Source organism: Euphorbia lathyris, chromosome 5 (assembly GCF_963576675.1).
Source record: "Euphorbia lathyris chromosome 5, ddEupLath1.1, whole genome shotgun sequence".
NCBI lineage: Eukaryota > Viridiplantae > Streptophyta > Magnoliopsida > Malpighiales > Euphorbiaceae > Euphorbia > Euphorbia lathyris.
This window is the reverse complement of record NC_088914.1, coordinates 43,345,826-43,360,286: the sequence shown is the minus strand read 5'-3', so window position 1 is coordinate 43,360,286 and position 14,461 is coordinate 43,345,826. Positions and strand designations below refer to the sequence as shown.

Below are 14,461 nucleotides of genomic sequence, written 5' to 3'. Positions count from 1 at the left end.
TTTGTTGTAAATAGTTAACCAAATCTGACTATTATGTAACTAACCCAATTAAAAATGGCTTGAACTAAAACCCAAACTTACACTACACCCAAATCCAAATTAAAAACCCAAATTTCCCCCTTCCCTCTTCTTTCCTTTTCGATTTCTTATTCTTCCCCGCGACATCGAAGTTCTCTCCTCCCTCCGCACCAGAGTCGGCGTCTGCTGCCATTGCTGCCGCTTCTCTTTCTTCTTCAACTTCTTCTTCCCCTGTGACGTCGCCGCTTTCCACTTCCCTCACGCCAGAATCAGTTTCTGCCGCCACCCATCGCGGCTGCCTCCTTCCGCCGTGACCGCCGCTTCCTTCCGCCGGGGACAATGTCGGCTTCCTCCTCCACGGGTAAGTTCTCTTCCATTCCAATTTCGTCTCTTCCCTTGGTTTTGCACGATTTTACATGATTTTACAGGTTTAGCCATGACTGAACTTTGATTTAATTTCGTTTTTCTTGCCTAATTAGGACCTAGGGCATGCTTAAAATCATACTTTGTGAAGGTTAGGATCGAAATTGGCATGATTGTTGTGATGGAGCTTTGAATATGGTGGAAAATGGATATAAATTAGGTTTAGGAGATGTGAAATTGAAGTTCTAGGATGTTAGGGATTGGAATTTGAGGCTTTTTTAAGCGAAATTAGTGAAGTTTTAGGCTAAGGAAAGGGTCAATTTGGCATTTTGGCTTTCTTTATGGTTTTTGAATTTTCTGTAGAATTTTGTTTTGAACATGTTGGCAGGCTGGAATACAGCAGGTGTAAAAACAACTTAATCGTTTAAATTAAAAAACTGAAATTACGTTCTACCAAAAAAAAAAAAAAAAAACTGAATTACGGCTAGGGAAATACCATGAATGCCTATAATTTTGATTTTCCCGCGTAATTTCAAGCTTGTAGCTTGTTTTTTGAACATGTGAATTGCTGTCTTTTGTGTTTTTCTTTTTGTTTACAGCAAATTTTATTTTCTTTTTCACACCGAACATCTTTTTCTTGCCTTATTTATATACTTTTGGTTTTTTCCCTTTTTTAGGCAGATTCGGTTTACATTTTTTGCATTCTTTTTTTTAAAGTAAGAAACGCGTACCTGAGCTTTTGTCCTCCGTGTCTGAATAAATTTGCAGAGTTAATACTGACTATTCTCATCTCATTGAGCCTTCCTCATACATCGGACAGTGATTATGCTTGAAGAAGGTAAAAACTGCGCCTTTGAGTCAATTTTTGCCTTGAATTTGCTTGAAAAATCAATTGAATTCTCTTAATTTCTTTTCCAGGCTTCCTATTTTGGCATAAGACCTGTGGCTCTTTCTGGCGAGCCTACAGCTGACTTGATTTCAGGAGATGAAGCATTGCTTCTGGACAGCTCCTTGTTTCCTCTTGGCTCCAAGAAGAGCACATATCCTGTCTTTCCTAGGGGGTGAGGCTGAGGTTCCTGGGCAGATCCATATTGAGTTATTTCCTGAGTTGCAGCCTTTGTCTGTCCAGTCAGCTGGCAAGTATTGTACTGTGATGACACAGTTTCCCGAGCTGCGGACTGCCAGTGGTGTTGGGCATGTCTATTTCATCTGGCTTCTGCTGAGCCAATTCCTCTTTGAGCCTCTGGGAGGTAGACCTACTCCTAGCATCTTCCAGATAGCCAAGGCTTTAGTTGCAGGGCAGAGTCTGAACTTGTGCTCCATGCTGCTTGCTAATGTGTACCACAGATTAGAGAAGACGATAAAGGAGAAGCCTTTATCGATGATCAGAGGTGGGCTGTGGTTCTTTCAGCTGTGGATATTCTGCTACTTCCCTGAGTTGGCGACAGTTTGTGCCAACCCGGTCTAGAGCCTCAGTTGGGATTGATGCTTGTTATGCTTCTTTAGAGCTATCCCAGGAGGATATGGTTCGTTTCTTTCGGATGGCGATGCCGAATACCACCAGATTGTTTTTATTCAGTACACTTGGAGAGTCTTTTCTACCGAGATGGGCTACCGGTTACTTTGAGGCTCAAGACCATCATGATAGATTCTGCTGGAGTGAGTTCTGCACCACTCATCATCTAGTACATGGATTCCCGAAGAATAGGAATTCGAAGGCTCCGGTTATAGGATTAGTCCTCTATGCCCCGTGCTTGTGGGCAAGGCAGCTAGGCTTCTTTCAGAGCGTTCCTTCTCCTCTTCCGTTCCCTACAGCAGATCAGAAGGCGAATGCCTCAGATGATGATATTGATAAGTCCCAATAGTCTCATATCATCGGGTATCTTCCCATGGTTCTTGATTCTGCTCAGCTGTCCTTTGATGCGTGGTGGCAGCCTATCTTTGCTGTACTTGTACCTCCTGTGGGTATTAGCTTCGCTTTTCTTTACTTTTATTTTCTTTTGTTTTCTATTTTTTACTTTTCATTTTTCTTGATTGCACTTGTATATATATTTTGTCTTTTTCTTTTTCTTTTTGTGCAAACTTTTTATTTGTTTTTTTTTATAAAGAACTAAACTAGGACTTTGCTCTTGCAGCTTCAAGTGGAAGCTCCATCCCTGAGCCTGTGAGTAAGAAGCCGCAAGCTGTTGAGCCGCTGAGAGGTAAACAACCTGTTTTTAACTGTGGAACCCGACGATCTTCTCGGATATGCCAGATTGGATTTGGCTATCACAATCTCCCCTCTGATCCGATTATGTTCATAGAGACGGAGGATGAGGCCTCTGGTGATTCTGAAGATGCAGTACAAGTTAATGAATTTGAGGTTAGTGAGGAGGAGACTGATCCTTCCGAGGATATGTTCGTTGGAGAGGATCCTCGTGCTGCGGATGATGAGATTGAGGTGGTGCTCCGCCATGCTCCTACACCTGCGCAGTGTCCTCTTCCTATTGCTTCAGCGAGTCTCCCAACCTTCTCCTTTGAGAGGTCTGATGTTGATGCCTCGGTGAGTGCACCGGATGTTGCACGAGATCCTCCTGCACGTGAGCTGCTTCCTGCATCCTTTTCACTGGAGATTATCGTCTGAGGCTTTCATTCTCAGGTATGTTTTCTTCTCTTTTGGGATCCTTCTTGGGCTTGGCCGGATGAGGCACCCGAGAAGTTAATTTATGTAATTAACTTTGATGTTTGAGGTCTGCATATGATTGCAAGTGATGCAAAATGGTGATTTGTTTGTGAATTAGCACTCGTGCATTTTGGGCTTAATCCAATTTACGCCGGAATGCTACTGAAATTTCATTAGATCCATGATGTTTTAGGCTTCAGTTTGACATTGCTTGCTGCTTAAAATTCTGTTTTGCTTGAGCCAAAAACCGAGACCTTGATTTGCTAGAAACTCGAACACCATTTGATCAAGATTTGATCCGAACCTTGCTTTTTTAGGCTTCAATCCTCGTGCCTTGCATTTCTGAATTTTAGGACTAGTTTGTATGTGAAATCTGCAACTCTTAAGCACATGGTAGCTCACGCACTTGATCACCCAATAATTCGACCCTATTTGTTTGATTTATGTTGCTTAAACACGGGGTAAATTTCATCAATGGTGTATAACATTTGCCTCATTTCACACTTTGGTGTATAACCTTCAATTTGTCTCACTAATATGTACGAACTTATAGGTGACCTCCCACTATGGTGTACAGTAGGTAAAAATGACCGGTTAACGCTCGGTCAACGCGCCAACTCAGCTTTGACCGGTCAAAAAGTAAAAAAAAAAAAAAAAAAAAATCAAAAACTCAAAATAAAAAAGAAAAGAAAATGGTGAAAGTGTTCAATATAGATCACCAATTATAACATTGGGAATGTGCTTGATCTTGTAATTCTCTTCACCTTTCAATCTTCTTCCTAAATTATTATACGATGGCATCAAGCTCAATCCTTCAAGTGTTAAAACATTCAGACTTTCCAGCTTCGGAAAACCACCATTCTCGCAAAATTCTCTACCAATGATCTTGGTCTTGCAGGCATTGTAGAGAGCAAGATGCTTCCCAAGAAATTGAAGCATTGAAATCGAATTCAACAAATTAGAATCCGATAAACTCAGTATTTTCAGTTCTCTAATGGCGAAAACCCAATTAGGATTTCAATTAACCCACCTGATAAAATCACCTCTTCAATAAGAGGCGGAGGAGAAAAAGCTTCAAATTCTGGCAAAAGACTCGAACTTGATCTGCTTCCTCTGCTTCTAATGAAAGGGAAACAAGATTCTCCATTTTCATAATAGCTGCAGAAAGCTCAGAAGCATGATCTTCAGTAACTCGTTTTACAACAAGTTTTCGCAATTGGGTTAATTTCCCCAATTCTTTAGCAATCCCTAATTCTCCAGCATAAACACCATCACAAGTTTGAAGATTTACCAGTTTTCCAACTAAGGCTCTGTTACTTAGAGAAATTTGAAGATATAGAAGAAAGGAAGGGAAGAAGATGAATAGATGTAAAGATAGGGCATAGAATTAATTTTATATTAAATTGTTGAATTTTTTTGACTTTTTGACCGGTCAAAGCTGAGGTGGCGCGTTGACTGATCATTGACCGGTCATTTTTACCTGATGTACACCATAGTGGGAGGTCACCTATAAGTTCGTATATATTAGTGAGACAAATTGAAGGTTGTACACCAAAGTGTGAAACTGGGCAAATGTTATACACCATTGATGAAATTTACCCCTTAAACACGAGGCCAAACCTGCACACAATAAAACAATAAAGCTAATAATGCATAAACTTTTCGTATCACATACCTTGATAGAACTTGATGTTTGACATCCTTTAAACTTGGCTTTTTGACGTTGTAAATGTCCCAACTTGTTGCTAGTCAAATTAGTATCGTCAATGTGCCTTCGTTTAGCTTCTTGGCATGACTTTAGACTTGTTTTCTGCTCATTTTCCGCATGATATAGCTGCTGCCCGGCTTTTATTTTTGTCATTTCAATGCTTTTCTTTCGACTTCAACACTTGCTAATGACTTGAACTTGTTCCCAGGACATGTGTTATGCAAAGTGTGCTTGATTTTCGCTCTTTCCATGCATTTTCAAGCTGATTATATTGCTTTTAAACCTTTAATTTGTTGCTGCCCCGATTTTGCTTTTAGTGTTTGTGCAAAATGGAAGCTTTCAAACTTTGATTCTAGCTTTGTTTTTACTTGAAATTTATGCAGGAATCCGTCCTTCCCAACTCTCGCCTAAGACCACTGGATTTGCATCTTGATAATCCACTTGAGGGCCTGGATTTCTCCTTCTCCAAGGATGTGCTTTCTACTTCTCTTTCTAGCTCCGACCCAGTAATGAAAGCCTAGAACGCCATTGCCAAATTGGTTAAATCTTCTCCGGATACTTGGGATATAGATGGGATAGGGGACATGGAGAGAAACTTCCAAGTTATCCTTGATAGCACCGATGATGAAGCTATGAAGAAGATTGTCACAGATTTTAGGGCGTATTTTGAGGATATTTGGGTGGATTACTTTGCAGCTAGAGAGACTGCTGATAAGCTGGTCGTAGAGGCGAGATCTGGCACCACTGCTTTTGATCACTTCAAGGCTAGATATGCCTCGTGGAAGGCGAACAAGGAGCAGGATTAGCAGTGCCTTCAGGAGATTGAGGCTAGAGATGCATGGATCCGAGAGCTGGAGACTGAGTTGAGCATGTTGAGGACAAAGCGTGGGAGTCTTTTGAGAGCTGCAGCTGAGTTCAGACATTGGTTTCCGCTCGAGCACCGGGAGTTAGAGGCAGAGAAGATTCGTCTGATGGCCCAGTACAAGGATTTGGAGAAGAAGCATGCAGAAGGCTTACAGCAGCAACGGCTAGCAGATGACATTTGTGCAGCCTGGTTGGCCCAGTCTAGAGCACGCCTTGCTCTACTTTCCCTTGACCGGTACATTTCTTACCTATTCTTTTATTCTTTTGCTAATATTTGGGAAGTGTAGAGCATAAGCTCATGATATATGTAATCACTTTCAGCACTGTAGTCTTAGTCTATGTATATAAACAGGATAACTAGCTAGTGAATGAAAACTGACAAGCTAATTCTAACTTATGCATGACTGAAAAGTAAGAATGACTAAGGATACTACAGCAAAGTAAAACTAGGACTTAATTAATAAATTGCAATTGATAAGCAACGACAATTAACTAATCTTGCCCAAAATTAAGAAAAAGTTTTTTGAGCTACTATATACTTTTCGAATATATATATATATATAGAAAAAGTTTTTTGAGCTACTATATACTTTTCGAATATATATATATATATTTTAGTAGCATAGAAAATATAAATGATGTAATTAAAGCCTTGTAAAAGATTTTAGGGTAAATTCCAAAAACAACCCATGTGGTTTGATGTTGTTCAAAAAAAACCCTTGTGGTTTGTTATTACAAAAAAAAAGGACTGTGGTTTGCGCCGTTACCCAAAAAACGGAAAAGGGCTTAACGGTGTTAAAATGCTGACGTGGCACAGGGGTAAGGTTGGAAATTCGATTTTTTTTATTTTTTTTAATTTTTCTTTTTCTTCTCCCTTCTTCTTCCTTCTCTCATCCTCCTTCTTCATTCTCTTCTCCTTCTCCCTTCTTCTCCCTTCTCTCCTCCTCATTCCTTCTCTTCTCCTTCTTCTTCTTCTCTTCTTCTTTTTTTTTTTTAAATTTCTGAAATTTTATTTTTTTTAATTTTTCTTTTTCTTCTCCTCCTCCTCCTCCTTCTCCTCTTTCTCTCTTTCTTCTTCCTTCTTCTCCCCTCCTTCATTCTTCTTCTTCTTCATCCCTCTTCTTCTTCCTTTATTTTTTTCTTTTTTTTTTAAGTTTCGGAATTTCCAGATTTCTTCGGAAATCTGGAATTTTCCCGAAATCTGGAAATTCCAGATTTCGGGAAAATTCCAAATTTCTTCGAGTAAGGGATTTAAAAAAAAAGAATAGAAAAAAAGAAGAAGAAGAAGGAGGAAGAAGAAAGAAGGAGGAAGAAGAAAGAAGAAGAAGGAGGAGAGAAGGAAGAAGAAGGGAAAGGAAAAGAAGAAAAAGAAAAAGAAAAAGAAAAATAAAAAAAAATAAATTTCAGAAATTTAAAAAAAGAAGAAGAAGAAGAAGAAGAGAATGAAGAAGGAGGAGGAGAGAAGGAAGAAGAAGGGAGAAGGGAAAGGAAAAGAAGAAAAAGAAAAAGAAAAAAGAAAAAAGAAAAATAAAAAAAAAGAAAAATAATTTTTTTTTTCCAACCTTACCCTTGTGCCACGTCAGCATTTTAACACCGTTAAGCCCTTTTCTGTTTTTTGGGTAACGGCGCAAACCACAGTCCTTTTTTTTGGTAATAACAAACCACAAGGGTTTTTTTGAACAACATCAAACCACATGGGTTGTTTTTGGAATTTACCCAAGATTTTAATCACACATGTACATCACAAAAAGCAATGAATTAAAGCAATATGATAGAACCTGGTTTTGCAGTCTCCTTATTTCACGTGAAAATAGGTTAGGTTCTCCATATGCTTCATTTTCACCTTCCATTGTGAACAGAAATCAACCCCGTATAACTACCCCCCTAGCGTTTTAAGCTAGAGTGCGATTATACTGGTCAATTTCAGTGCTTTTATTGCCTTGGATTAACCACATCCCAAATCATTTGGTAATATTTTTTCAAATATTTACCGTTGATATACCATGGGTGTAATTCTCCTTCTATACTTTTTAGCCGGTAAGCATTTCTTGGAAGTGCCTTGTGAACTTGAAAGGGTCCTTCCCAGTTAGGTGACCACTTTCCAAGCTCGTGACTCTTTAGACCAATTGGTAGGATTAACTTCCAAACCAAGTCACCTTCCTGAAAGACTTTCTTTTTGACCTTCTTGTTGTAAATCCTCTTTACTTTCTTCTTTTGGACCAGTATACAGTCCAAAGCTTTCTGCCTTTCATAGTCCAGGTCTTCTAACTCCATTATCATCGCCTGCAAGTAATTGTCGGGCTCCAATTCGTTCTGCCAGACTACTCGCAAAGATGGGACGACGACCTCCATCGGCAGCACTGCATCATGACCAAACGTTAAGAAACAAGGACTTACCCTAGTAGCTTTGGTTTTAGTCATTCGCATTGCCCATAGAGTCTCTAACAGGCTCGTATGCCATTCCCTTGGATTCTCTTTTAGCATTTTTTCTAAAATACCAATGAGAATCTTGTTAGAAGCTTCCGCTTGTGCGTTCGCCTGAGCATAGAAAGGCGTTGAGTGAATCAACTTGATTCGGTATTCGTCCATGAATTCCTTCATGTCTTCCCTGGTGAACATTGTCCCCTGGTCAGTTGTGATTGACTCCGGAATTTCGAACTTGTGGATCAGATGTTCCTTGATGAACCTGATGACATTCTCTTGGCCTACTTTCTTCATCGGAGCCGCTTCTACCCATTTCGAGAAGTAGTCAGTTGTGACAATAATGAAGCAGTGTCCTTTCGAGGATGTTGGGAAGATCTTTCCGATTAGATAAATCGTCCAACCCCTAAAAGGCCAAGGTTTGACAATAGTATGTAGTTATTCTGAAGGTACTCGCTGAATTGTCCTATACATCTGGCATTTCTTACACCCCTTGGCATAAGTCATACAATCCTTGAGAACCATTGGCCAGAAATAACCATGTCTATTGATAACCCATCTCATTCTTCTCCCAGACTGGTGTGCGCCACAAATACCCTCGTGTACTTGTCTCATCACCTCCATTGCCTTCGGAAAACTGAGACATTTCAACAACATGCCGTCGTAGCTTTTTCTGTACAATTCTCCTGCAAGTATCATGTAATTCCTGGCCTGAACATGGAGTGAGTACTTCACTTTCTGGGCTGGATCTTCGAGATATTCGATGAACGGCTTTCTCCAATCTTGTGGAATATTAGCGTCGATGTTGAATGACTCCGATTGAACTCCTCTTTCTGCAACTGATGGGTGCCCTTGTCTTTTGATGACTACCAACTTGTACATTGTCTCCCTTGATATTCTCATTCCTGAAGCGATTTGGGCTAACTCGTCAGCTTCCCAGTTTTCACTTCTAGGTGTATGAATAAGGTCAACATCGTCGAATTCGTCGAGCGGTTGTACGGCGAAAGCAAAGTATGGCACTAGAGACATGCTTGCACATTTGTACTCTCCCGTCAGGTGTCAGATTACCAGTTGCGAATCTCCAAACACCTTGATTTCCTTTGCGCCTAAATCAATTAGGATCTCGAGTCCAATAATCAAAGCTTCGTACTCTGCTTGGTTGTTGGTGCACTCGAAGTCCAGATTGACCGCATGATTGTCTTAGCTCCGGACGGGGAAGTGATTACCACTCCTACTCCGCTAGAACTCTCTGTACTTGAACCATCGAACTTCAAAGTCCAAGGTTCCTTTCGAGTTAGGTAGATCGGTAGCTCTTGTTCTTCTGGATATTGGAAGCTAGTTGGGTGATCCGCCACGAACTCGGCAATAGCCTTCCCTTTTACCGACGACTGCGGCAAATAGACTAAAGAAAACTCTGTCAACGCCAACGACCACTTCCCAATTCTTCCAGACATAATGGGCTGATTCAACATGTATTTCAATAAGTCTGTACTAGAAATTACATACACTCTCGACCTAAGCAAGTAATGTCGTAATTTTGTATATGCAAAATACAATGAGAGACACATTTTCTCAATCAAGCTGTAACGCGTCTCAACAGGCAGTAAGGAACGGATGAGATAATAAATAGCTTGTTCGTGCTTGCTATCATTATCTTAAGCCAATAGACAGCCAATCGACTCCTCAGCTGCTACAATGTACAGTTTGAGTGGTCCTTTGGGGGAGCTAACACCGGCAGACTGCACACGTATTTCTTGATTTCCTCGAACGCAGCTTGGTGTTTGTCTTCCCATTTGAATTCTTCTTCGTCTTTGAGTCTCAAGAGCTCAGAAAACACCTTCGATTTCCCTGCTAAGTTTGAGATTAATCTTCTGAGAAAATTCACTTGGCACAAGAACCGCTGCAACTCTTTCTTATTCTTCGGCGGTCGAGCTTCTTGGATCGCCTTGGTCTTGTTTCCGTCGATTTCTATGCCTCGTTGGTGCACTAGATAACCAAGGAAATTCCCCGCTTGAATGTTCCGATTGACCCTGGGCACCGGAATACCATCTTCGAGATATTGTTCTCAGCTATCTTAATCTGATTATACCCTGCAAAACAATCAGCGCATGAAATAATTGCATTTTTAGATACATCTACCAGCATGTCTGCGATGGGCATGACATAGATGTCCTTCGGTGTTGCTTGGTTGAAATCGCGGAAATCTATACAGACTCGTATCTTCCCATTCTTCTTGACTACTGGGACCACGTTAGAGAGCCACTCTGCATATTTTTAGCTGGTTGAATGAAACCTGCTTTCAGCAATCTTTCAATTTCTACATTGACTTTCGCCTCGACTTCCTTGCTCATTCTCCTAGAAGCTTGTTTGAATGACTTAAAATCTGGCTTGATAGGTAGCTTATGCTCGATTATGTTTCGACCAAGTCTGAGCATCTCATCATAGTTCGATGCGAAACAGTCCTTATACTCACGGAGCAGCTTGATGATGCTTTCTTTTAGAACGGGTTGCAGCAGATTACTAACATAAGTTAGCCGAGGTTCATTCTCCGTCCCTAGATTTACTTCCTCGAGGGGGTCAACGGCCATTGTACCCTCATCTTCTAACTTCGGATTAGCCTTTTCTAGGTCCTCCATTTGGATTTCCTTTTCTGGTGACCACGCCATTGATTCTGGTTCCTCTGGTACTTCTATATCCGCAACCTCCATGTACTCCTCACCATGCAATTTTTCGATCGTCTTATGTGCATTCAATTTTGCTATAGCGTCTGATGCTACTGCTATTTGTTCTGATCGCGACCTAATCATTGGACTTCCTCGATGATGGGTATGGTTATTGTCTGCCTCTCGAGAGGCACGACAGCGGTTGACTCGAACATATGCTTAATATGTTCGGCTTGTGTCTTCTTTTGCTTAGGTCCCGCCTTGATTGGACCAATGCCAAGCTCATACAGTTTGGATTCTTCCATGTTGGATCGGGCATCGAATGGCTAGTTGTTAGCCCATATTACTTCCACGTCGTCTCCTTTCCAGAACAACATCAGTTGGTGTAGGGATGATGGGATGCAAGCATTCGAGTGAATCCAATCTCTTCCCAGCAAAGCTTGATAACTGGCTGATGAATTTACTACGAAGAAGGCAATGGCTAAAGTCTTAGAACCGACGGTCAGCTCTGCCGATAGAACTCCGTATGTCCTAGCAACTTCCCCAGTAAAGGCTGACAATGCAATCTCAGAAGTCATGATATCCTCTTCTGATTTTCCCAATGCTAACACCATTTTCAGTGGCATTATGTTGACATCGGATCCATTGTCAATCAGCACTCTAGAAACTAGTTTGCCATCTATGTGAGCTTTCACATATAATGGTCTGATATGGCGCGTTGATAGCTCCCATTTGTATAGGGTTTTCAGGATCCTTTTAGTTCGTTTTTGCTTTATTTCCTTTTAATTTCAGTATCATTTTGTTATCTTTTAATTAAAACTAGTAATTTCAGTTATTTATAGTCTTTTCGGTATTTTCAGGTGTTTCCAGGGCTATTTGAGCGTTTCCAAACCAGGCCCGTGCCTTTTGAAGCATTTCCGGACAATTCAAGGCCCATTGGAGCGAATTTCGGAAGTCCAGGGATCGAAACGGTTACTTTCCAGAGAGGAGCTGCCAATTTCAGCGCCTCTCTCGCCGAGACACTGTCCGTCTCGTCGAGACAGGCCCTCGTCTCGTCGAGACATAAACTGTCTCGGCGAGACGAGGCGGGCCGATGGTTCCCCAAAGGGAACCATCGCGTGGTGTCTCCACGAGACACCCAGTGTCTCGTCGAGACACCAACTCGTCTCGCCGAGACACCTCATGTCTCGACGAGACGAGACGATGGGGAGTGATTTCCCAGCGATTTCTCATCCGAAGGGCTATAAATAGAACATTTTGCCTCCTTTGTTAGGGTTGGCTTCTTTTTCTCTTTTCCTTCCCTTTTCCTTCTCCACTCTCTCTTCCTTTTTAGCATATTTTCACCATAGTTTTGTTTTAGCATATTTTATTGGGAATTCATTGAAGACTAGTAGAGGAGAGAGTTCTCTCCCCATTGTTGTAATCAGAATCAGACACTACGGGTTTTAGATTTCTAATCCCTAAATCTGTCTTTTACTCTTTGCTTGCTTTAATTAATGGAGATTCTTGTTGATGAATTGTGTATCAATTATTTGGTTAGTCTAGTTATGAACTAATCCCCATCCTATCTGGGATGGGGATGAAATTGATTGTGTAACCATGTATAATTGGGGTTTTAAGGGTATGGAATCACTTCCGATTGATCAGATTGTGCATGCTTAATGTCCTATGTTTATCAGAAATAGGATCATTGCTAGAATGAGACTCGATGACGACCAACTAGCTTGAAATTAATGAACCTAATAATGCCTTGAATCTGATGAATTTAGGATCGCAGATAGGGAGTTACCTGGCCAAGGAACTGTCTAATCGGAACTAGCATGATCTAACCTCGCTAGAGACCACTAGGAGTGCGGATTAATGGCTGCGCTATGGCTTTAGCCTCAATCACCACAGACCCTAATGCTTGGTATGCCCTAGGTTATATGCCTAATCAAGCCGTCAACCGATTGAATGCGAATAGACTACATGTGATTAACCATATCCATGTGGTTAATTAGGTGATTGCCGTCAATTATCATTAGGATATACACCCGAATCCCAGTTAGTCATACATGGAATCCAATTAAGAGCATCCCCATCTTAGATTATTTCATCAATTAATTCGAATCCTACCTTTCAACCGCTTTCATCTTTTGTTTTAGAAATTTATCTCTTTAATCACTCCACAACATATTCAACCTTCCAAACGATTACGTTTCCTTCCTAAGACCAATTAGTTGCGACAAATAGTCTCTGTGGTTCGATCTTGTGCTTAAGCACTATACTACTTGTTGCGATAGGATACACTTGTCCTATTTATTGCTATATACTTTGCGAGCACCAAGTTTTTGACGCGGTTGTCAGGGACTATTTTTGTTTATAACTAGTTTACTCTTAGTGGGAGGTTTATATAATTGTTTGGAATTCCTAGGACCGAGGATCTACGGATCACTCGTCATTGCATCTTGACTCTTAAGCTGAAACTGTTCTTGCAGGACATAAAAGGAGGACACAATGGCCGAAGATCTTTCAGTCATGGAGTTATTGAAGGCAAAGCGGCCTACAAGCACCTCTGGCATCCTCGACCCAGCAATAACAGCAACGTCATTTGAAATCAGACCAGCAATGATTCAGATGATTCAGAACTCGAGACAGTTCGGTGGGGATTACTACGAAGATCCTAACTCACATCTTGACAAATTCGTGGAATATTGCAGCACCTTCAAGTGCGAAGACGTCACATCTGAACAAATCTTCCAGAAGCTGTTCAAATTTTCTTTGAAAGAAGAAGCTGCAGAATGGCTACAATCCGTCGAGCCAGGCTCTCTCACTGACTGGGACACTACAGTATCAGCGTTCCTAGCAAAGTACTTCCCTCCATCAAAGACTGCACAATTCAGAAGTGAAATCACTTTGTTTAGGCAGTCCGACAGTGAGAACCTGCATCTAGCCTGGGAGAGGTTCCAAAGGTTGTTAAGACGGTGCCCCCACAATGGTTACCAGCGGTACCAGCTTGTTGACATGTTCTATTCAGGAATATCTCCTGTCAGCCGTGCCTTTCTTGATGCAGCAACGGGAGGAAATCTATTCAACAAGACTGCAGTTCAGGCTAACAATCTGGTGAAAGAATTAGCTGAACGGAGTGCATATTGGCAAGTTGAGAAGCCAGCTCCGAGAAGAGGTACAACAGCCGAGGAGTTCCCTAGAACATCTTCAGAATCAAATCCTCAGATAGCAGCACTTACAGAAAAAGTGGATCTGCTGGGAAGTCACCTGAAATCACCAGAACCAGTAGCAAGCTGTGAGGTTTGCAGCGGAGGGCACAAGAGCGTGGAGTGCCCAATGGTACTTGAACAGATCCATTATCGGAAACAGTATGGGTCAAATAGCACGCATTGGCTGCAGGACAGATACCGAGGTTCAGGTTCTGAGACTGAATTGGAGAGAAGTATAGATGTTCTGATAGAGATCCTGAGTGCCATAGAAGGTAGGTTGGCACACAATGAAGCTTTCTGCCAAAGACTTCAAACACAGGTCAGTGAATTGGTAGAAGAGGAAGCACGAGCAATCACGCTTAGGAGCGGAACACAGGTAAGTGGACCAGATTTTGTGCCTCAACGAGATGAGTCCTCAGACCCCATTCCTGGTAATATCTCGTCTACCCCGTCTGCTCCACAAGTAAGTGTTTCTCATCCAGCTTCGATAACTGACACTGATGTACCACCAACACAGGTGACCTTGCCTTATCCTACTTCCAGGAGAGCTAAGTTAGACAAGGAT

General features: G+C 41.4%; 1 protein-coding gene and 1 non-coding gene across 4 annotated transcripts; one reads left to right on the top strand and one right to left on the bottom strand.

The window, feature by feature from the left end:
- LOC136228600 (uncharacterized) lies at positions 1–12,195 on the top strand. Of its 3 annotated transcripts, XR_010688766.1 has the most exons (6): positions 4–379; positions 1,150–1,219; positions 1,300–2,342; positions 2,517–3,019; positions 5,135–5,850; positions 11,560–12,195. XR_010688766.1 is itself a non-coding variant. In XM_066017028.1 (5 exons), the coding sequence occupies exons 3-4, from the start codon at positions 2,271–2,273 to the stop codon at positions 3,002–3,004; spliced, it is 564 nt and encodes a 187-aa protein (XP_065873100.1). In that variant the 5' UTR covers positions 2–379; positions 1,150–1,219; positions 1,300–2,270; the 3' UTR covers positions 3,005–3,019; positions 5,135–6,003. The 3 variants fall into 3 exon arrangements, 1 of the variants encoding a protein (XP_065873100.1); XR_010688765.1 differs by lacking the exon at positions 11,560–12,195 and having other exon boundaries at positions 1–379; positions 5,135–6,003; XM_066017028.1 differs by lacking the exon at positions 11,560–12,195 and having other exon boundaries at positions 2–379; positions 1,300–2,346; positions 5,135–6,003.
- Positions 12,196–13,573: 1,378 nt separating this feature from the next.
- LOC136231652 (small nucleolar RNA R71) lies at positions 13,574–13,680 on the bottom strand. Its single transcript, XR_010690021.1, has one exon. It is a non-coding gene; the product is annotated as a small nucleolar RNA R71 (small nucleolar RNA).
- Between the last annotated feature and the right edge of the window lie 781 nt (positions 13,681–14,461).

Coding starts and splice junctions, on each gene's coding strand:
- LOC136228600 (XM_066017028.1), top strand. CDS start 2,271: ATGGTTCTTGATTCTGCTCAGCTGTCCTTTGATGCGTGGTGGCAGCCT. Junction 2,347..2,516: donor TGTACTTGTACCTCCTGTGG/GTATTAGCTTCG, acceptor TTGCTCTTGCAG/CTTCAAGTGGAAGCTCCATC.